Here is a 22,299-nt window from a genome sequence, read left to right as displayed (position 1 = left end):
AAGGACTGTGTTTCAACCTGCCTATGAAATTGATGATCATTAGCACCTGCTTGGTATAATTGGGTAATCATACACCTAACTCCAATCTTGCCTGACTGTGTGCAAGTGTAAGAATTGACACTGTGACAGAACCATCTGACTTTGTATTATATTGTTGCTGCCTCCTATCGTTTGTTTGTTCGGCTGTTCCACGGCCCGTACAGCCCTCCTTTGTTCCCCTATGTTTTAGCTGCTACGCTCCAAATTCCTTTAAAGAGGTTGTCACTATGTCTGCAAATTCAATGTGTATTAGCTGCAGATTGGGGGGGGGGGATTGTTTCCAGCAGCCCCCTCCTAAAGAATGTCTACTGATTAACTCAGTGCTTTTGTCTAAAATAGGACAGTATGTTAATAGGGTCTGAGACTATTGATAAGCATGTTAATGAGCTCACCTGGCTGTAATTACACAGTCATTGTTCATTTGGTATTCTCAAAGTATATATAAGTGTTGTGTTTCTTGCAATAAAAGAGAAGAGAGTTACTCTTGATCGAACCTCACTACAGAGCCTTGTCTCGTACTTGGGGGGGAATTATTGATGTGCTTCATGTATGGCGGATTGGAGTGGTCGATAGCTGTCCGGGTGTTTGGGAGTGGATTATCCTAGACGACTGTAACCCCTTTCATACTTTGGGGTGTTGTAACAGACACCAAAGGAAAGTCAACCCAAATACTGATTGGATTTGGGTTTTTCTTCTGTTCGCTTGCTTTGCGTTTTGTAAATCAATTAAAAAACAATTAAAATATAGATTTCTGAAAGCATTCTTACTTTACAGCATTTCTTCACACCTGCCTAAGACTTTTGCACAGTACTCTGTTACCTCCATGTACATAGAATGTTATCAGTGGAGCTCCCCATTTCCTCCATCTGGAGTGCAGCAGCTGCCTTACAATGACAGTTCTGGGTGGAGTGGCCCTTTAACACATAATTTGGAGGGAACACCACGAAAGAATAACTGGATGCTTAGAAGGAATTTATTAGAGATGATGACAGAACACAAAGGGAATCCTCATAGGTGGAGTCAGCACATTGTATAATGGGTTATATCATAGAGAACACCCCTCCCCTTTGCACCTTCCCACATGGAAGGATCACTGGCAGCCATTTTTGAACAGTATCACGGGTCCTCCATAGGTTTTGTTCAGAATCTCCTCCAGTTCTGGGAGGGTTTTGGTCACCATATCAAATGGACTGGTATTACGGCCCAGTCTTCCTTCTGCTCTCTTCGTGCCGTCTCCCCGCACGCAGCAAAACGCACTCCAGAAAAAGTCTGGCACATTGACGCGGTTCCTCAGCCACTTTCCTTTAGTTGGATTGAATCCAGATACGATGACACCACTAAGGATGTGTGTCTGGCTGCATGTGGACAGGATCTTGTCTCGTAGGAAGGTCTCGTAACTGTTCCAGGTCCCGCTATTAAAGGTGGCGTCTTGGGGCGCCATATTGGTGTAGGTGAATGTGGAGAGCTGGGAACTAGAGCTGTGGTGCATGCTGGGATTGACGTGTCCGCGGCTGAGACCAGAGTTCCTGTAATCATCATTTACAGCCTGACTCTCTATCACGTCCTCTATCCTGATACTCATTGCAGAATTTGATGGCTGCAGCATGTCCTTCTGGGAAATTCCTGCCAGCTGTGGGGAGAAGAACAGGATGATTATGAAGTCCAACCAATGAATGATGGAGAATCAACATGACATCCAACCAACCAACAACGGTATTTGGTGGCAGGGAGGTCAGTGAGCGGTATGAAGTGGCAGGGAGGTCAGAGAGTGGTATGTAGTGGCAGGGAGGTCAGTGAGCGGTATGTAGTGGCAGGGAGGTCAGTGAGCGACATGTAGTGGAAGGGAGGTCAGTGAGCTATATGTAGTGGCAGGGAGGTCAGTAAGCGGTATGTATTGGCGGGGAGGTCAGTGAGCGGTATGTAGTGGCGGGGAGGTCAGTGATCGGTATGTAGTGGCAGGGAGGTCAGTGAGTGGTATGTAGTGGCAGGGAGGTCAGAGAGTGGTATGTAGTGGCAGGGAGGTCAATGTGCTGTATGTAGTGGCAGGGAGGTCAGTGAGCGGTATGTAGTGGCAGGGAGGTCAGTGAGCGACATGTAGTGGAAGGGAGGTCAGTGAGCTATATGTAGTGGCAGGGAGGTCAGTAAGCGGTATGCATTGGCGGGGAGGTCAGTGAGCGGTATGTAGTGGCGGGGAGGTCAGTGAGCGGTATGTAGTGGCAGGGAGGTCAGAGAGTGGTATGTAGTGGCAGGTAGGTCAGTGAGCGGTATGTAGTGGCAGGGAGGTCAGTGAGCGGTATGTAGTGGCAGGGAGGTCAGTGAGCGGTATGTAGTGGAAGGGAGGTCAGTGAGCTATATGTAGTGGCAGGGAGGTCAGTAAGCGGTATGTATTGGCGGGGAGGTCAGTGAGCGGTATGTAGTGGCGGGGAGGTCAGTGATCGGTATGTAGTGGCAGGGAGGTCAGTGAGTGGTATGTAGTGGCAGGGAGGTCAGAGAGTGGTATGTAGTGGCAGGGAGGTCAATGTGCTGTATGTAGTGGCAGGGAGGTCAGTGAGCGGTATGTAGTGGCAGGGAGGTCAGTGAGCGACATGTAGTGGAAGGGAGGTCAGTGAGCTATATGTAGTGGCAGGGAGGTCAGTAAGCGGTATGCATTGGCGGGGAGGTCAGTGAGCGGTATGTAGTGGCGGGGAGGTCAGTGAGCGGTATGTAGTGGCAGGGAGGTCAGAGAGTGGTATGTAGTGGCAGGTAGGTCAGTGAGCGGTATGTAGTGGCAGGGAGGTCAGTGAGCGGTATGTAGTGGCAGGGAGGTCAGTGAGCGACATGTAGTGGAAGGGAGGTCAGTGAGCTATATGTAGTGGCAGGGAGGTCAGTAAGCGGTATGTATTGGCGGAGAGGTCAGTGAGCGGTATGTAGAGGCGGGGAGGTCAGTGATCGGTATGTAGTGGCAGGGAGGTCAGTGAGCAACATGTAGTGGAAGGGAGGTCAGGTGAGCGGTATGCAGTGGCAGGGAGGTCAGTGAGCAGTATGTAGTGGCAGGGAGGTCAGTGAGCGATATGTAGTGGCAGGGAGGTCAGTGAGCGGTATGTATTGGCGGGGAGGTCAGTGAACGGTATGTATTGGCGGGGAGGTCAGTGAGTGGTATGTAGTGGTAGGGAGGACAGTGAGTGGTATGTAGAGGCAGGGAGGTCAGGGAGTGATATGTTGTGGCGAGGAGGTCAGTGAGCATTATGTAGTGGCAGGGAGATCAGTGAGCGGTATGTAGTGGCGGGGAGGTCACTGAGCGGTATGTAGTGGCGGGGAGGTCAGTGAGTGGAATGTAGTGGCAGGGAGGTCAGTGAGCGGTATGTAGTGGCGTGGAGGTCAGTGAGCGGTATGTATTGGCATGGAGGTCAGTGAGCGGTATGTATTGGCAGGGAGGTCAGTGAGCGATATGTAGTGGCAGGGAGGTCAGTGAGTGGTATGTAGTTGCAGGGTGGTCAGTGAGCGGTATATTTTGGCAGGGAGGTCAGTGAGCGGTATGTAGCGGCGTGGAGGTCAGTGAGCAGTATGTAGTAGCGTGGAGTTCAGTGAGCGGAATGTAGTGGCAGGGAGTTCAGTAAGCGGTATGTAGTGGCGGGGAGGTCAGTGAGTGGTATGTAGTGGCAAGGTGGTCAGTGAGCAGTATGTAGTGGCAAGGTGGTCAGTGAGCTGTATGTAGTTGCAGGGTGGTCAGTGAGCGGTATATTTTGGCAGGGAGGTCAGTGAGCGGTATGTAGCGGCGTGGAGGTCAGTGAGCGGTATGTAGTGGCGTGGAGGTCAGTGAGCGGTATGTAGTGGCGGGGAGGTCAGTGAGTGGTATGTAGTGGCAGGGAGGTCAGTGAGCAGTATGTAATGGCAGGGAGGTCAGTGACAGGTATGTAGTGGCAGGGTGGTCAGTGAGCGGTATGTAGTGGCAGGGAGGTCAGTGACAGGTATGTAGTGGCAGGGTGGTCAGTGAGCGGTATGTAGTTGCAGGGAGGTCAGTGAGCGGTATGTATTGGCAGGGAGGTCAGTGAGCGGTATGTAGTGGCAGGGAGGTCAGTGAGCGGTATGTAGTGGCAGGGAGGTCAGTGAGCGGTATGTAGTGGCAGGGAGGTCAGTGAGCGGTATGTAGTGGCGGGGAGGTCAGTGAGCAGTATGTATTGGCGGGAAGGTCAGTGAGCGATATGTAGTGGCAGGGAGGTCAGTGAGCGGTATGTAGTGGCAGGGAGGTCAGTGAGCGGTATGTAGTGGTGGGGAGGTCAGTGAGCAGTATGTAGTGGCGGGGAGGTCAGTGAGCGATATGTAGTAGCACGGAGGTCAGTGAGCGGTATGTAGTGGCGGGAGGTCAGTGAGCAGTATGTAGTAGCGTGGAGGTCAGTGAGCGATATGTAGTGGCAGGGAGGTCAGTGAGCGGTATGTAGTGGCAGGGAGGTCAGTGAGCAGTATGTAATGGCAGGGAGGTCAGTGACAGGTATGTAGTGGCAGGGTGGTCAGTGAGCGGTATGTAGTGGTGGGGAGGTCAGTGAGCAGTATGTAGTGGCGGGGAGGTCAGTGAGCGATATGTAGTAGCGCGGAGGTCAGTGAGCGGTATGTAGTGGCGGGAGGTCAGTGAGCAGTATGTAGTAGCGTGGAGGTCAGTGAGCGGAATGTAGTGGCAGGGAGTTCAGTGAGCGGTATGTAGTGGCAGGGAGGTCAGTGAGCAGTATGTAGTGGCAGGGAGGTCAGTGACAGGTATGTAGTGGCAGGGTGGTCAGTGAGCAGTATGTAGTGGCAGGGTGGTCAGTGAGCGGTATGTAGTGGCAGGGAGGTCAGTGAGCGGTATGTATTGGCAGGGAGGTCAGTGAGCGGTATGTAGTGGCAGGGAGGTCAGTGAGCGTTATGCAGTGGCGGGGAGGTCAGTGAGCGGTATGTAGTGGCGGGGAGGTCAGTCAGCAGTATGTATTGGCGGGAAGGTCAGTGAGCAGTATGTAGTGGCGGGGAGGTCAGTGAGCAGTATGTAGTGGCGGGGAGGTCAGTGAGCGATATGTAGTAGCGCGGAGGTCAGTGAGCGGTATGTAGTGGCGGGAGGTCAGTGAGCAGTATGTAGTAGCGTGGAGGTCAGTGAGCGGTATGTAGTGGCAGGGAGGTCAGTGAGCGGTATGTAGTGGCGGGGAGGTCAGTGAGCGGTATGTAGTGGCGGGGAGGTCAGTGAGCGGTATGTAGTGGCGGGGAGGTCAGTGAGCGGTATGTATTGGCGGGAAGGTCAGTGAGCAGTATGTAGTGGCGGGGAGGTCAGTGAGCAGTATGTAGTAGCGTGGAGGTCAGTGAGCGGTATGTAGTGGCAGGGAGGTTAGTGAGCGGTATGTAGTGGCAGGGAGGTCAGTGAGCAGTATGTAGTGGCGGGGAGGTCAGTAAGCGATATGTAGTGGCAGGGAGGTCAGTGAGCGGTATGTAGTGGCGGGGAGGTCAGTAAGCGATATGTAGTGGCAGGGAGGTCAGTGAGCGGTATGTAGTGGCGTGGAGGTCAGTGAGCGGTATGTATTGGCAGGGAGGTCAGTGAGTGGTATGTAGTGGCGTGGAGGTTAGTGAGCAGTATGTATTGGCAGGGAGGTCAGTGAGTGGTATGTAGTGGCGTGGAGGTTAGTGAGCGGTATGTATTGGCAGGGAGGTCAGTGAGCGGTATGTAGTGGCAGGGAGGTCAGTGAGCGGTATGTATTGGCGGGGAGGTCAGTGAGCAGTATGTAGTGGTGGGGTGGTCAGTAAGTGGTATGTAGTGGTAGAACTGTCAGTGAGTGGTATGTAGTGGCAGGGAGGTCAGTGAGTGGTATGTAGTGGCAGGAAGGTCAGTGAGTGGTATGAAGGGGGAGGGAGGTCAGTGAGCGGTATGTAGGGGGAGGGAGGTCAGTGAGCGGTATGTAGTGGCAGGGAGGTCAGTGAGTGGTATGAAGGGGGAGGGAGGTCAGTGAGTGGTATGTAGGGGGAGGGAGGTCAGTGAGTGGTATGTAGGGGGAGGGAGGTCAGTGAGCGATATGTAGTGGCAGGAAGGTCAGTGAGTGGTATGTATTGGCAGGGAGGTCAGTGAGTGGTATGAAGGGGGAGGGAGGTCAGTGAGTGGTATGTAGGGGGAGGGAGGTCAGTGAGTGGTATGTATTGGCAGGGAGGTCAGTGAGTGGTATGAAGGGGGAGGGAGGTCAGTGAGTGGTATGTAGGGGGAGGGAGGTCAGTGAGCGGTATGTATTGGCGGGGAGGTCAGTGAGCGGTATGTAGTGGCAGGAAGGTCAGTGAGTGGTATGAAGGGGGAGGGAGGTCAGTGAGTGGTATGTAGGGGGAGGGAGGTCAGTGAGCGGTATGTATTGGCAGGGAGGTCAGTGAGTGGTATGAAGGGGGAGGGAGGTCAGTGAGTGGTATGTAGGGGGAGGGAGGTCAGTGAGTGGTATGAAGGGGGAGGGAGGTCAGTGAGTGGTATGTAGGGGGTGGGAGGTCAGTGAGTGGTATGTATTGGCAGGGAGGTCAGTGAGTGGTATGTAGGGGGAGGGAGGTCAGTGAGTGGTATGAAGGGGGAGGGAGGTCAGTGAGTGGTATGAAGGGGGAGGGAGGTCAGTGAGTGGTATGTAGGGGGTGGGAGGTCAGTGAGTGGTATGTATTGGCAGGGAGGTCAGTGAGTGGTATGTAGGGGGAGGGAGGTCAGTGAGTGGTATGAAGGGGGAGGGAGGTCAGTGAGTGGTATGTAGGGGGTGGGAGGTCAGTGAGTGGTATGTATTGGCGGGGAGGTCAGTGAGTGGTATGAAGGGGGAGGGAGGTCAGTGAGTGGTATGTAGGGGGAGGGAGGTCAGTGAGTGGTATGTAGGGGGAGGGAGGTCAGTGAGCGGTATGTATTGGCGGGGAGGTCAGTGAGCTGTATGTAGTGGCAGCCAGGTATCCTTTATTAACTCCTGATTAGTTAATATGCCTAGCAACCAACCCCATCTCTAACAGTATAAAACATAATCACCTTTATGGGGGGCACATTTTACTGCTGGGGTTCGTTTTAGAAGTGGGGGGTTCTTTATTTAGGTGGGAGCACTTCAAGCTCTGCACTTCAGTGATTGCACGAAGCGTCAATACTCAGGAAAATACTTTAAAAAAACCAATCAGACCTCAGCTGACCTCGTTTCCCCCATTGGCTCTCCTTCCTCTCTGTAACATTCGCTCCCTACCACTCCTCCCGACAGCCGAGTCCTCTCTCCTCAAACTCTCTCTCCTTCACCCCTCTTCGCCACCCCACAGCTTATATATATCCCCCTCCATTCTCTCTTCTCCACCCACTGCTTATATATATCCCCCTCCATTCTCTCTTCTCCACCCACTGCTTATATATATCACCCTCTCTTCTCTCTTCTCCACCCCACAGCTTATATATATCACCCTCCCTTCTCTCTTCTCCACCCCACAGCTTATATATATCACCCTCCCTTCTCTCTTCTCCACCCCACAGCTTATATATATCACCCTCCCTTCTCTCTTCCCTGTTACTGCCAGTGCCGGGACAAGGTCACCCAGCACCCAGGGCAAGGATGCCAAACTGCGCCCCCCTTCCCTTAGGATTAAGGTCAAGGCGCCCTCCCATCCCTGCAATAAACCATTGCACCCAGGGCAACCCTCTTTCTGCCCACCCCTTGTCCCAGCCCTGAATACTGCACCCGCCAACTCTTGCCTATTCTGAACCCACACGCTAATAAAATCTCCAGGACGCTGGGGCATGTCCCTTCATATAAATCACACCCCACATTCCCTCCTTCACCCTTCTCCTACTGTGATAGACTCACCCCGGACAGAGGCTTTTGGAGGGGACTGCAGGCTAGCCTCCTGCCTACTGACTATGGGCTCTTGCTTTTAGGGGAACACTACTCTTTGGAAGGTGTATGCCTGGGGGATCCGGAGAGTGGTCTTGTTTTGGATTCAAGTTCATGCCTCCCCAAAACACACAGACTGGGAACTGAAGGTTCCACATCCATTTGGGGCCTGTATGCCTCAAACCAGCAATGACTGTAGATGTTAGTGTAACCCGATCAAACCACTGGGGTCCCCGGCCATAATGTGTTTATTGTAAGTTGGTCTCCAGCTATAGTCTGTTGCCTACTAGTCTGAGGAGAGGGAGATAACTGTTTGCATTGTTAATTGTGCTAATCAACACACCTATTGTCTGCTAGCAAACCTGTGGGGGGTGTGTTTACACTTGTAATAATGTGTATTGTACTTTGAGAGATCGATATCGGGAAGTCTGACCTGGAATTAGATCCCTGATTGCCCAGGTGGTTAATTGGTAATTGTGTCACCTACTGTTTGCCTGCTAGAATTATGTGTACTCCACCTAGGCTGGTTTAAGTGCTGAGTTACATAGCATGTTCATTTTATCATTGTCAGTGTAACGGAACCGTGACCCTTCACCGTACTTGTGGACTTCCCTCGGTATACTGCTTATTCCCAGTCTTGAACATAGATATCAGATTTTCCCAGCCGCCTCCCATACAAAACTAGCCGACAACTTAGCTTGTACAAGTTAAGGAACCTTCTCCTTTATTGAACAGTCACACAAAATTTATATACAGCATCAAATTACCCCATCAGGTCACATGCCTGATTACATTATCATATGCTTAAAAAATTGTATACTGGAATATAATTAACATATCTACAGAACGACCAACACAAGGAGTATACTATTTCCACTCAGCAACTAACAGATGACAATGATCCAATCAACCTGAGCCAATTAACCAGCAGACAGCCGTCCTCGAGCTCCTGAAATACAATACATATTATAATAAGTGTAAACACAGAACCTCCAGTAGATAACAGGTGAGTAAATCAGCATATTCAACGATGTGTGGAAGACAGGTGGGTGAGCTGATGATATTAGCATCCGCTATGAGTCTGACTGTGTGAAGCAGTCTTCACATGTTTCTTGAGATAATATGGTTGGCAAATATCACTCTCCCATTTGAAGCAATCCAATCCATATTCTCAGTGTCCATTGAGTATCTGTCTTTCACTCTCAGTGATGGTGAGTACCATCACAGTCAGTTAGTAGTTGCTAGAGGGGGATTAGCCATAAGTAAGCCCTACCTCATTATCTAAACCATTGTGTGATGTTTTGGGTAAATATTTGGGTGGTCACTGACAAACTTTTCAAGTGTATAAAAAAAACCTGTATTCTTATTCAATAAAGAGTTCCAGATTTGCAGCTAAAACAAGATTTGCCTAGTTCTTGGTTGCAATTGGTGGCTATAATATGTAATATCTATGTTTAAGACTGGAGGAAGCGGTATACTGACGGAAGCACTAAAGCACAGTGTGGGTCGGTTGCATCACACCAACCTCTGGAGATATACCCCCAAACCCTGGGCCTTCTTTATTTACCTGTACCTCTGGCTGCAGCCACAATCCACACAATTTAGTTTCCATTCCCCTTCTTCCTAAAACCAGACTCCCCTTCTCTTGTACCCTCTGGAATGCCCACTCTGTCTGCAACAAACTCACCTCCCTCCATTACCTCTTTTTCACTAACTCATTTAACCTGCTCGCCGTTCCTGAAACCTGGCTTCATGAATCTGACACTGCTTCTTCTACTTCCTTCCCCCATGGTGGCCTTCTCTGGACTCACTCCCCCAGATCCAGTGAATGGAAAGTAGGTGGAGTGGAAATCTTTCTATCCCCAGAGAGAACCTTTGCGGTACTTTACCCACCTCCCTCCCAATCCCTTCATCATTTGAGGCACATTGCATTTGTCTTTTCTCTCCCGTTTCTCTAAGGATAGCATTGATCTCCCGCCCCCTGGACCAGCATCAGTCTTTCTTGATGACTTCTTTGCCTGGCTACCCTACTTTCTCTCTTCTGAAATCTCCACAATCATTCTCTGTGACCTCAACATCACTGATAATAGCAACAATCCTGCTACTTTTAACCTCCTTCTTTGACCTGAAGCAATGGGTACACAATGGATAAACAATGGACACACAGAGGATACACAATGGATACACAGAGGATACACAATGAATACACAATGGATAAACAATGGACACACAATAGATACACAATGGATACACGCTTCTACTCACTCTGATGGCAACACCCTTGACCTTGTATTTTCCTACTAATGTGCTCTGTGCAACCTCTCCAACAATCCTTTTCCTCTCTCGGATCACCACCGTATTCGTTTCACTCTCTCCCTGTCTTCCACCACCTCCTCTTTCTAACACTTTCTTAACAATTTTGCCTAACAATTACCCATAGAAACCTTTGCCACCTCAAACCATCTCTTCTCTACTCTGCCATTGACCACCTCTATGACAAAATCTCACCCCTGTCATGCCCCAATCTAGCCACTTCTGTCTGCAACATTTCACTGTCATCCTCCCTGGACACACACCTTACTATACACAGATTTAGGTCCGACCCCTACAACCCTAGCAAACAGATGACACCAGAAGTCTAAAAACACTTAGCCGTGCTCTTCTGTCTTCTTTGCCTGTGGCATAAACCTTAGTCTCAGACAGATTTCAACCAATATAAATCTGCCCTCCAAAAATACAATTCCGGCCTCCTCACTGCCAAGACCTACGTTATCACTCTCATTAACACGTTCTCATCCAGTTCCCATCAACTCTTCTCTACCTTTACCTCTCTACTTCATCCTCCACTGCGTCCACCCACCAACTCAATCACTGCCCAGGAGATCGCCAATCACTTCATTGAAGCAATTTGTGAGGAGATGTCCAGTGCACAAATATCCCCACTTAACACCCCATGTCCAGAGGTATAATCATTACTTCCCTCATTCAACCCCACCATTATAGACGAGGCTACTAAACATATTTCTAATGCCCACCTAACCTCCTGCCCCCTGGACCCTGTTCCCTTGCAAATGCTACGTTCACCCTCTGACTCCATCATATATTCTCTAACTCACATCTTCAATCGCTCCTTCTCTTCCTGCTTCTTCCCCAACTCTCTAAAACATGCACTAGTCAGCCCCATACTTTAAAAGGTCTCACTGGACTCCACCAATCTCAACAACCTACGCCCCATCTCCTTACTCTCCTTTTCCTCCGAACTCCTTGAACAACCAACTGAGCGACCACCTCGCCGAGAATAACCTTCTTGATCCCCTTCAGTCTGGATTTCATCCTCAACACTCCACAGAAACGGCTCTCCTAAAACTCACAAATGATCAGCTAACAGCTAAATCCAATGAACACCATTCTGCCCTCCGACTCCTGGACCTCTCTGCTGCCTCTCACACAGTGGACCATGCCTTCCTCCTCAAAAAACTCCATGCCTTGGTCTCCATGACTGTACTCTACGCTGGTTTCATCCTACTTATCCCACCGCACCTTCAGTGTCACTTACAATTTTTCTTCCTCCTCTCCTCTTCCTTTCTCCATCGGGGTCCTCCAAGATTGATGGCACATGCCAGGTTGCTAGGTGTAATCCTGAACTCTGACCTCTCCTTTCCACATCCAATCATGGTCCAAATCATGCCACCTCAACCTCCGCAACATCTCCAAACTACGCCCCTTCCTAACCAACGACACCACAAAGCTTCTAATCCACTCCCTGGTCATCCCTTGCCTCAACTACTGGCCAATCCTTCCACTGGCCTCCATTCAGTGTCCACCCCTCTCTGCCAATCCCTCCACTGGCCTCAATTCAGTGTCCTCCACCCCTCTCTACCAATCCCTCCACTGGCCTCCATTCAGTTTCCTCCACCCCTCTCTGCCAATCCTTCCACTGGCCTTCATTCAGTGTCCACCCCTCTCTGCCAATCCCTCCACCCGGCCTCAATTCAGTGTCCTCCACCCCTCTCTGCCAATCCCTCCCCCCGGCCTCAATTCAGTGTCCTCCACCCCTCTCTGTCAATCCTTTTCACTGGCCTCCACCCCTCTCTGCCAATCCCTCCACTGGCCTCCATTCAGTGTCCTCCACCATTCTCTGCCAATTTTTCCACTGGCCTCCATTCAGTGTCCTCCACCCCTCTCTGCCAATCCCTCCACTGGCCTCAATTCAGTGTCCTCCACCCCCTCTCTGCCAATCCCTCCACTGGCCTCAATTCAGTGTCCTCCACCCCCTCTCTGCCAATCCCTCCACTGGCCTCAATTCAGTGTCCTCCACCCCCTCTCTGCCAATCCCTCCACTGGCCTACATTCAGTGTCCTCCACCCCTCTCTGCCAATCCCTCCACTGGCCTCAATTCAGTGTCCTCCACCCCTCTCTGTCAATCCTTCCACTGGCCTCCACCCCTCTCTGCCAATCCCTCCACTGGCCTCCATTCAGTGTCCTCCACCATTCTCTGCCAATCCCTCCACTGGCCTCCATTCAGTGTCCTCCACCATTCTCTGCCAATCTTTCCACTGGCCTCCAGTCAGTGTCCTCCACCCCTCTCTGCCAATCCCTCCACTGGCCTCAATTATGTGTCCTCCACCCCTCTCTGTCAATCCCTATACTGGCCTACATTCAGTGTCCTCCAACCCTCTCTACCAATCCCTCCACTGGTCTCTATTCAGTGTCCTCCACCCCTCTCTACCAATTCCTCCATTGGCCTTCATTCAGTGTCCTTCACTCCTCTCTGCCAATCCCTCCACTGGCCTCCATTCAGTGTCCTCCACCCCTCTCTGCCAATTCCTCCAGTGGCCTCCATTTAGTGTCCTCCACCCCTCTCTACCAATTGCTACACTGGCCTTAATTCAGTGTCTTACACCCGTCTCTGCCAATCCCTACACTGGCCTACATTCATTGTCCTCCACCCCTCTCTGCGAATCCCTCCACTGGTCTCTATTCAGTGTCCTCCGCCCCTCTCTGCCAATCCCTCCACTGGCCTCTTTTCAGTGTCCTACACCCCTCTCTGCCAATCCCTCCACTGGCCTCCATTCAGTGTCCTCCACCCCTCTCTGCCAATCCCTCCACTGGCCTCTTTTCAGTGTCCTGCACCCCTCTCTGCCAATCCCTACACTGGCCTACATTCAGTGTCCTCCACCCCTCTCTGCCAATCCCTCCACTGGCCTCTATTCAGTGTCCTCCACCCCTCTCTACCAATATCTCCACTGGCCTCAATTCAATGCCCTCCATCCCTTTGTTGCCAATTCCTACACTGGCCTCAATTCAGTGTCCTCCACCCCTCTCTGCCAATCCCTCCACTGGCTTCCGCTCACACAACAAATTGAATTCAAAATACTGACATTTTTCAAAGCCATCCACAACTCGGCCCTGAGCTACATCACTAACCTGGTCTGAAAATACCAACCAAAATGTTCTCCTCGTTCCTGCCAAGACCTCCTGCTCTCTATCTCCCCTGTCACCTCCTCCCATGCTCACCTCCAGGACTTCTCCGGAGCCTCTCCCATCCTATGGAACTCTCTACCCCAATCTGTTTGCCTATCAATTACTTTTAAAGGATCCCTGAAAAACCCTTCTCTTCAGAGAAGCCTATCCTGCCTGATAGTATCATGTTTTATTTAAATGTTATGTTCATGCTTATTTGAATGATCGGAGTTCTACTTTAAACTTGTTGTATTGAAAGTCTCTGTATCTGAGATATTCTTACTGTAATTTCCTCCCATTGTTTCTGAAGTCCGGGGAATAGTATTTTGTTATTCTGGGATGTTGTAATATACCCCCTTATTTCCTGTAGGCAAATTAATGGAAACCCTATTAAATGATAGGATTGTGGAACATCTTAAATCCCATGGATTGCAAGATGAAAAACAACATGGGTTTACTTCAGGGAGATCATGTCAAACAAATCTTATAGATTTTTTTGACTGGGTGACTAAAATAATAGACGGTGGAGGTGCAGTAGACATTGCATATCTAGATTTTAGTAAGGCTTTTGACACTGTCCCACATAGAAGACTTATCAATAAACTGCAGTCATTGAGCATGGACTCCCATATTGTTGAGTGGATTAGGCAGTGGCTGAGTGACAGACAACAGAGGGTTGTAGTCAATGGAGAACATTCAGAACAAGGTCATGTTACCAGTGGGGTACCTCAGGGATCTGTACTGGGACCAATTTTGTTTAATATCTTCATAAGTGATATTACAAAAGGCCTCGATGGTAAGGTTTGTCTTTTTGCTGATGACACAAAGATATGTAACAGGGTTGATGTTCCTGGAGGGAAACGCCAAATGGAAAAGGATTTAGGAAAACTAGAAGAATGGTCAGAACTCTGGCAACTGAAATTTAATGTGGATAAGTGCAAGATAATGCACCTGGGACGTAAAAACCCAAGGACAGAATATAGAATATTTGACACAGTCCTGACCTCAGTATCTGAGGAAAGGGATTTAGGAGTAATTATTTCAGAAGACTTAAAGGTGGGAAGACAATGTAATAGAGCAGCACGAAATGCCAGCAGAATGCTTGGATGTATAGGGAGAGGTATAAGCAGTAGAAAGAGAGAAGTGCTTATGCCGCTGTACAGAACACTGGTGAGACCTCACTTGGAGTATTGTGCGCAGTACTGGAGGCCATATCTCCAGAAGGATATAGATACTCTAGAGAGAGTTCAGAGAAGAGCTACTAAACTAGTACATGGATTGCAGGAAAAAACTTACCAGGAAAGGTTAAAGGACCTTAACATGTATAGCTTGGAAGAAAGAAGAGACAGAGGGGATATGATAGAAACTTTTAAATACATAAAGGGAATCAACTCGGTAAAGGAGGAGAGCATATTTAAAAGAAGAAAAACTACCACAAGAGGACACAGTTTTAAATTAGAGGGGCAAAGGTTTAAAAGTAATATGAGGAAGTATTACTTTACTGAGGGAGTAGTGGATGCATGGAATAACCTTCCTGCAGAAGTGGTAGCTGCAAATACAGTGAAGGAGTTTAAGCATGCATGGGATAGGCATAAGGCTATCCTTCATATAAGATAGGGCCAGGGACTATTCATAGGATTCAGATATATTGGGCAGACTAGATGGGCCAAATGGTTCTTATCTGCCGACACATTCTATGTTTCTATGTTTCTGTATGTAACGGAACACTACACCCCTGACCGGGTGCCTCCGTTGACAGATGCTCCTAGTGCTTCCCGAGGGGCTCCAAGTACTCCACCAGACACCATAACCACTTCAGACCCCACGAACCACCACAGCTTGGTTGGGGTCTTGCAATCTCCTACCCACCCTGGACCTATGACAAGGCTCCAGGTTCCTGTGGGTGAACCTCTCTTTCCCCAGAGAGTGCAGCAGAACAAGCTCTACACAAGCTCTTACAAGAGCTCAGTGATTATCCAAGGGAGTATGGAGGACATAGCAATCCCTTGCAGCAGATTCCCCCAATGAGAGACAGGACTCTAGATTGAGGGTGAAGTAACTCTAGAACAACTTTATTGAACAAACTTATATACAGTTTTCACCCACAAGGTTACCGCCCAGGTGGACCTTGTTGAAGACTGGACGTAACATTCACCATCCAATAGGAACAGAGTTTTACACTCTCATACAGTGTACAAAATATACAATGTGGGACAATCCCCCCTCCCCCTTAGCATTCAATCCACATTCCTTTATACATCCCATAATAAGTTTCTCTTAAGGCAGACAGAACAATGGGAGGTCATTAACACTTAACAATGAGACAGGGCAATCCACATTCCCTCCCAATACACAACAAAAGGAAAACCTGTCTGACATTGAAAGATATGTAATATACACAGCATTTAGGAATTACAGATTTCATGGCAAATGGGAATAAATCTTTATATTTCTATATGGAGATATTGCTGGCAAATATGAAGCAATCCAAACCATTACTTATCTGTCTTTAAATTCCAGTGACGGTGAATACTGTCACATACCTTCCCCCCAAAGGTAGACGAACCAGGTACCAGACCTCCAATCGGTCTGTGCCTGAGTTAGTCGGGTAACAAGTCCCAAAGAGTCCATCCATCATGGCAGCTTCCTTGACAAAGTTCCACATAGTTTGTAAGTTTGTCTTGGCAAGGCGCATGGAGCTCTCATAGCCAATCAGTCTGTGAAAGTCTGGTTTGGGCAGGCCAGACTGGGCTTCTTGGGCACCCTGTGTCCCTAAAAGACACAGGGTGATTTAGACATAAGAGGAGCCTAGTAGGCTGAGAGAAGAACTTTCCAACCTCTCTAAGGTAGGCTGTGTTCCACAGGCCCTCCCAATGTCTGCACCCACCCAGTACCCCAAACAAATTGTCCGGAAAACAGTGTTACTCACCCAGCCAACCTCTGCCCCTCTTGCAGAACATACCCGCTGCTGGGGATAAGTGTGGACTGGCCCTTCTCCTGGAAGTCCTTTCAGTCGCTGGAGAGAAGACAGGGTGGTGGGGTCACTTCGTCAGGCTGTTGGGAATCTGGGCCGACTGTCCAGCATCCCTGGGGTGTACAGATGAAGACTGTAGCTTTTGCGGGTGCTGGGCAGTGGTTGGTAGCACTCTGCCCTGTCGCCAGCGCTTCTGCTAGGTTGGTGAATACTACCCCCAGAACCTGGTTGGGGGTCTACTGTAGAGAGGAGGGATCGCCTACTTCCTCCTCCTGGTATTCCTGCGGGGTAGGTTGGGGACCCGGACCAACCGTCCAGCATCCCTGTAGGTCTTAGTTACATAGTTACATAGTTAGTGAGGTTGAAAAAAGACATCAGTCCATCCAGTTCAACCTATGATGTGTGTGTGTTTGCTGCTAACCGTACATTGTATACCCCTGTATGTTGTACATTGTATACCCCTGTATGTTGTACATTGTATACCCCCTGTATGTTGTACATTGTATACCCCTGTATGTTATACATTGTATACCCCCTGTATGTTGTACATTGTATACTCCTGTATGTTGTACATTGTATACCCCTGTATGTTGTACATTGTATACCCCTGTGTGTTGTACATCGTATACCCCTGTATGTTGTACATTGTATACCCCTGTATGTTGTACATTGTATACCCCTGTATGTTGTACATTGTATACCCCTGTATGTTATACATTGTATACCCCTGTATGTTGTATATTGTATACCCCTGTATGTTGTACATTGTATACCCCTGTATGTTGTACATTGTATACCCCTGTATGATGTACATTGTATACCCCTGTATGTTATACATTGTATACCCCTGTATGTTGTATATTGTATACCCCTGTATGTTGTACATTGTATACCCCCTGTATGTTGTACATTGTATACCCCTGTATGTTATACATTGTATACCCCTGTATGTTGTACATTGTATACCTCTGTATGTTATACATTGTATACCCCTGTATGTTGTACGTTGTATACCCCTGTATGTTGTACATTGTATACCCCCTGTATGTTGTACATTGTATACCCCTGTATGTTGTACATTGTATACCCCCTGTATGTTGTACATTGTATACCCCTGTATGTTGTACATTGTATACCCCCTGTATGTTGTACATTGTATACCCCCTGTATGTTGTACATTGTATACCCCCTGTATGTTGTACATTGTATACCCCTGTATGTTGTACATTGTATACCCCTGTATGTTGTACATTGTATACCCCCTGTATGTTGTACATTGTATACCCCTGCATGTTGTACATTGTATACCCCTGTATGTTGTACATTGTATACCCCCTGTATGTTGTACATTGTATACCCCTGTATGTTGTACATTGTATACCCCTGTATGTTGTACATTGTATACCCCTGTATGTTGTACATTGTATACCCCCTGTATGTTGTACATTGTATACCCCTGTATGTTGTACATTGTATACCCCCTGTATGATGTACATTGTATATCCCTGTATGTTGTACATTGTATACCCCTGTATGTTGTACATTGTATACCTCTGTATGTTGTACATTGTATACCCCTGTATGTTGTACATTGTATACCCCTGTATGTTATACATTGTATACCCCTGTATGTTGTACATTGTATACCCCTGTATGTTATACATTGTATACCCCTGTATGTTGTACATTGTATACCCCTGTATGTTGTACATTGTATACCCCCTGTATGTTGTACATTGTATACCCCTGTATGTTGTACATTGTATACCCCTGTATGTTGTACATTGTATACCCCCTGTATGTTGTACATTGTATACCCCTGTATGTTGTACATTGTATACCCCCTGTATGTTGTACATTGTATACCCCCTGTATGTTGTACATTGTATGCCCCCTGTATGTTGTACATTGTATACCCCTGTATGTTGTACATTGTATACCCCTGTATGTTGTACATTGTATACCCCCTGTATGTTGTACATTGTATACCCCTGCATGTTGTACATTGTATACCCCTGTATGTTGTACATTGTATACCCCCTGTATGTTGTACATTGTATACCCCTGTATGTTGTACATTGTATACCCCTGTATGTTGTACATTGTATACCCCCTGTATGTTGTACATTGTATACCCCTGTATGATGTACATTGTATATCCCTGTATGTTGTACATTGTATACCCCCTGTATGATGTACATTGTATACCCCTGTATGTTGTACATTGTATACCCCCTGTATGTTGTACATTGTATATCCCTGTATGTTGTACATTGTATACCCCCTGTATGATGTACATTGTATACCCCTGTATGTTGTACATTGTATACCACTGTATGTTGTACATTGTATACCCCCTGTATGTTGTACATTGTATACCCCCTGTATGATGTACATTGTATACCCCTGTATGTTGTACATTGTATACCCCTGTATGTTGTACATTGTATACCCCCTGTATGTTGTACATTTTATACCCCCTGTATGATGTACATTGTATACCCCCTGTATGTTGTACATTGTATACCCCCTGTATGTTGTATATTGTATACCCCCTGTATGTTGTACATTGTATACCCCCTGTATGTTGTACATTGTATACCTCTGTATGTTGTACATTGTATACCCCCTGTATGTTGTACATTGTATACCCCTGTATGTTGTGGTCTCTAAGGTGCCCATCTAATATTTTTTTGAAACTATCGATGCTCCCCGCTGATACCACTGCTTGTGGAAGAGAATTCCACATCCTTACCGCTCTGACAGTGAAGAACCCCTTACGCACTTTAAGGTTAAACCGCCTTTCCTCTAGTTTTAGTGAGTGGCCACGTGTCTTATTGTATTCCCTTACTCTGAATAGTTTGTTCCTTATGCTCGGGTCACCAGTACAGTATTTGTACATTGATATCATATCCCCCCTCAATCGTCTCTTCTCCAGAGAGAATAGGTTCAGTGCTTGTAGTCTTTCCTCATAGCTGATGTCCTCCATTCCCCTAATTATATTTTTGTTGCCCTTCTCTGGACTCTCTCCAGTTCCAGCATATCCTTCCTGAGGACCGGTGCCCAGAACTGGACAGCATACTCCAGATGTGGCCGGACCAGAGTCTTGTAGAGAGGAAGAATAATCTCTTTATTTCTGGAGTGAATCCCCTTTTTTATACATCCCAGTATTCTGTTGGCTTTGCTTGCAGCGGATTGGCATTGCATGCCACTGCCAAGCCTGTTGTCTACCAGTACCCCCAGGTCCCTTTCCATCCTAGACTCACCCAGAGGTTCCCCCCCTAGTGAGTAGCTTGCTTTCTGGTTTCTGGCCCCCAAGTGCATTACTTTACATTTTTCAACATTAAACCTCATCTGCCATGTAGTTGCCCACCCCGTTATTTTGTTCAGATCTGCTTGTAAGGTTTCCACATCCTGCATAGAAGATATTGGCATGCTTAGTTTAGTATCATCCGCAAATACTGAGATTGTACTAGATATCCCCTCCTCTAGATCATTTATGAATAAATTAAACAGGATTGGCCCCAGGACAGAACCCTGGGGGACCCCACTTTCCACACCCACCTGTGACAGCAGTCACTTTGAGCATGGGGGTTGTGGACCCCAAATTCCTTTAGAGAGGTTGGGGGGCACCATGCCCAGCCTTATGGGGCTCTCTTATGTTTAAGTCACCCTGCGTCTATTATGGATGCAGGGTGACCAAGAGGGTAGTGAACACTGAGAATATGGTTTGGACTACTTCAAATGGGACAATAATATGCATTAACAATATCTCTCAGGAAGTATGGAGATCTATCTTATTTCTTTACACTGTCAGGCACAGGAAGTGCAGCTCCTAATTTGGGTGTCCAGGAACTAGGAGAGACACCATGTCTGCTAATCATTGAACTGCTTTTGTCTAAAATAGGGTCTGAGACAGTTTTTCCATTCACCTATTGTTAAGTGTGGTAATGAGCCCACCTGTCTGACTGCTAGGGGATTTAATTACACAGAGTAATGTGCATTGGGGATCGTATAGAAACCATTGTGTGATGTGGGGGGTGGATCTGTGTAATTAAATCATGTTGTATTCTCAAAGTGTATATAAAAGTCTGAAAGTTGGTTCAATAAACAGTTCATTCTGGTTTGACTCCAAAACTTGTACTGTCGAGTTATTGGGTAACTATAGCCAGAATCACGGATCCCGTGTTCCAGAGCTTAGGAAGCAGGTTACTGGCGGAGATACCCAGTCGGTGGTGTCCTGTTCCGTCACACTGCCCAATCCGAGTACTCCCCATTAATCATCACCCTCTGTACTCTCCCCTGGAGCCAGTTCTCTATCCAGGTACTCACCTTATGGTCCATACCTACCTTCCTTAGTTTGTACAGTAAGCGTTTGTGGGGAACGGTGTCAAAGGCCTTTGCAAAGTCCAGATACACCACATCCACAGGCCTTCCTTTATCCAGATACACCACATCCACAGACCTTCCTTTATCCAGATACACCACATCCACAGACCTTCCTTTATCCAGATACACCGCATCCACAGACCTTCCTTTATCCAGATACACCACATCCACAGACCTTCCTTTATCCAGATACACCACATCCACAGACCTTCCTTTATCCAGATACACCACATCCACAGACCTTCCTTTATCCAGATACACCACATCCACAGACCTTCCTTTATCCAGATACACCACATCCACAGGCCTTCCTTTATCCAGATACACCGCATCCACAGGCCTTCCTTCATCCAGATACACCACATCCACGGGCCTTCCTTTATCTAGATACACCACATCCACGGGCCTTCCTTTATCCAGATACACCGCATCCACAGCCCTTCCTTTATCCAGATACACCACATCCACAGACCTTCCTTTATCCAGATACACCACATCCACAGACCTTCCTTTATCCAGATACACCACATCCACAGACCTTCCTTTATCCAGATACGCCACATCCACAGACCTTCCTTTATCCAGATACACCCCATCCACAGGTCTTTCTTTATCCAGATACACCACATCCACAGACCTTCCTTTATCCAGATACACCACATCCACAGGTCTTTCTTTATCCAGATACACCACATCCACAGACCTTCCTTTATCCAGATACACCACATCCACAGGTCTTCCTTTATCCAGATACACCACATCCACAGGTCTTTCTTTATCCAGATACACCGCATCCACAGGCCTTCCTTTATCCAGATACACCACATCCACAGACCTTCCTTTATCCAGATACACCCCATCCACAGACCTTCCTTTATCCAGATACACCACATCCACAGACCTTCCTTTATCCAGATACACCACATCCACAGACCTTCCTTTATCCAGATACACCACATCCACAGGCCTTCCTTTATCCAGATACACCACATCCACAGACCTTCCTTTATCCAGATACACCCCATCCACAGACCTTCCTTTATCCAGATACACCACATCCACAGACCTTCCTTTATCCAGATACACCACATCCACAGGCCTTCCTTTATCCAGATACACCACATCCACAGACCTTCCTTTATCCAGATACACCCCATCCACAGACCTTCCTTTATCCAGATACACCACATCCACAGACCTTCCTTTATCCAGATACACCACATCCACAGGCCTTCCTTTATCCAGATACACCACATCCACAGACCATCCTTTATCCAGATACACCACATCCACAGACCTTCCTTTATCCAGATACACCACATCCACAGGCCTTCCTTTATCCAGATACACCACATCCACAGACCTTCCTTTATCCAGATACACCATATCCACAGGCTTACCTTTATCCAGATACACCACATCCACAGACCTTCCTTTATCCAGATACACCACATCCACAGACCTTCCTTCATCCAGATACACCACATCCACAGACCTTCCTTTATCCAGATACACCACATCCACAGGCCTTCCTTTATCCAGATAGACCACATCCACAGACCTTCCTTTATCCAGATACACCACATCCACAGGCCTTCCTTTATCCAGATACACCCCATCCACAGG

At 47.9% G+C, this 22,299-nt stretch overlaps 1 protein-coding gene across 1 annotated transcript in view; it reads right to left on the bottom strand.

Moving 5' to 3' along the window:
- Nucleotides 1–1,006: 1,006 nt before the first annotated feature.
- LOC309554837 (endonuclease domain-containing 1 protein-like) overlaps nucleotides 1,007–22,299 on the bottom strand; it is a 41,860-nt gene continuing 20,567 nt past the window's right edge. The window contains exon 2 of the mRNA XM_082256557.1: nucleotides 1,007–1,669. Coding sequence (XP_082112683.1) covers nucleotides 1,130–1,669 — 540 coding nt within the window. The 3' untranslated portion in view covers nucleotides 1,007–1,129. The remainder of the gene's footprint in view (nucleotides 1,670–22,299) is intronic.

Source organism: Pelophylax lessonae (assembly GCF_965119305.1).
Source record: "Pelophylax lessonae genome assembly, chromosome: 1".
In the NCBI taxonomy this organism is placed as follows: Eukaryota; Metazoa; Chordata; class Amphibia; order Anura; family Ranidae; genus Pelophylax; species Pelophylax lessonae.
This window is presented reverse-complemented; position numbering and strand designations above follow the sequence as displayed.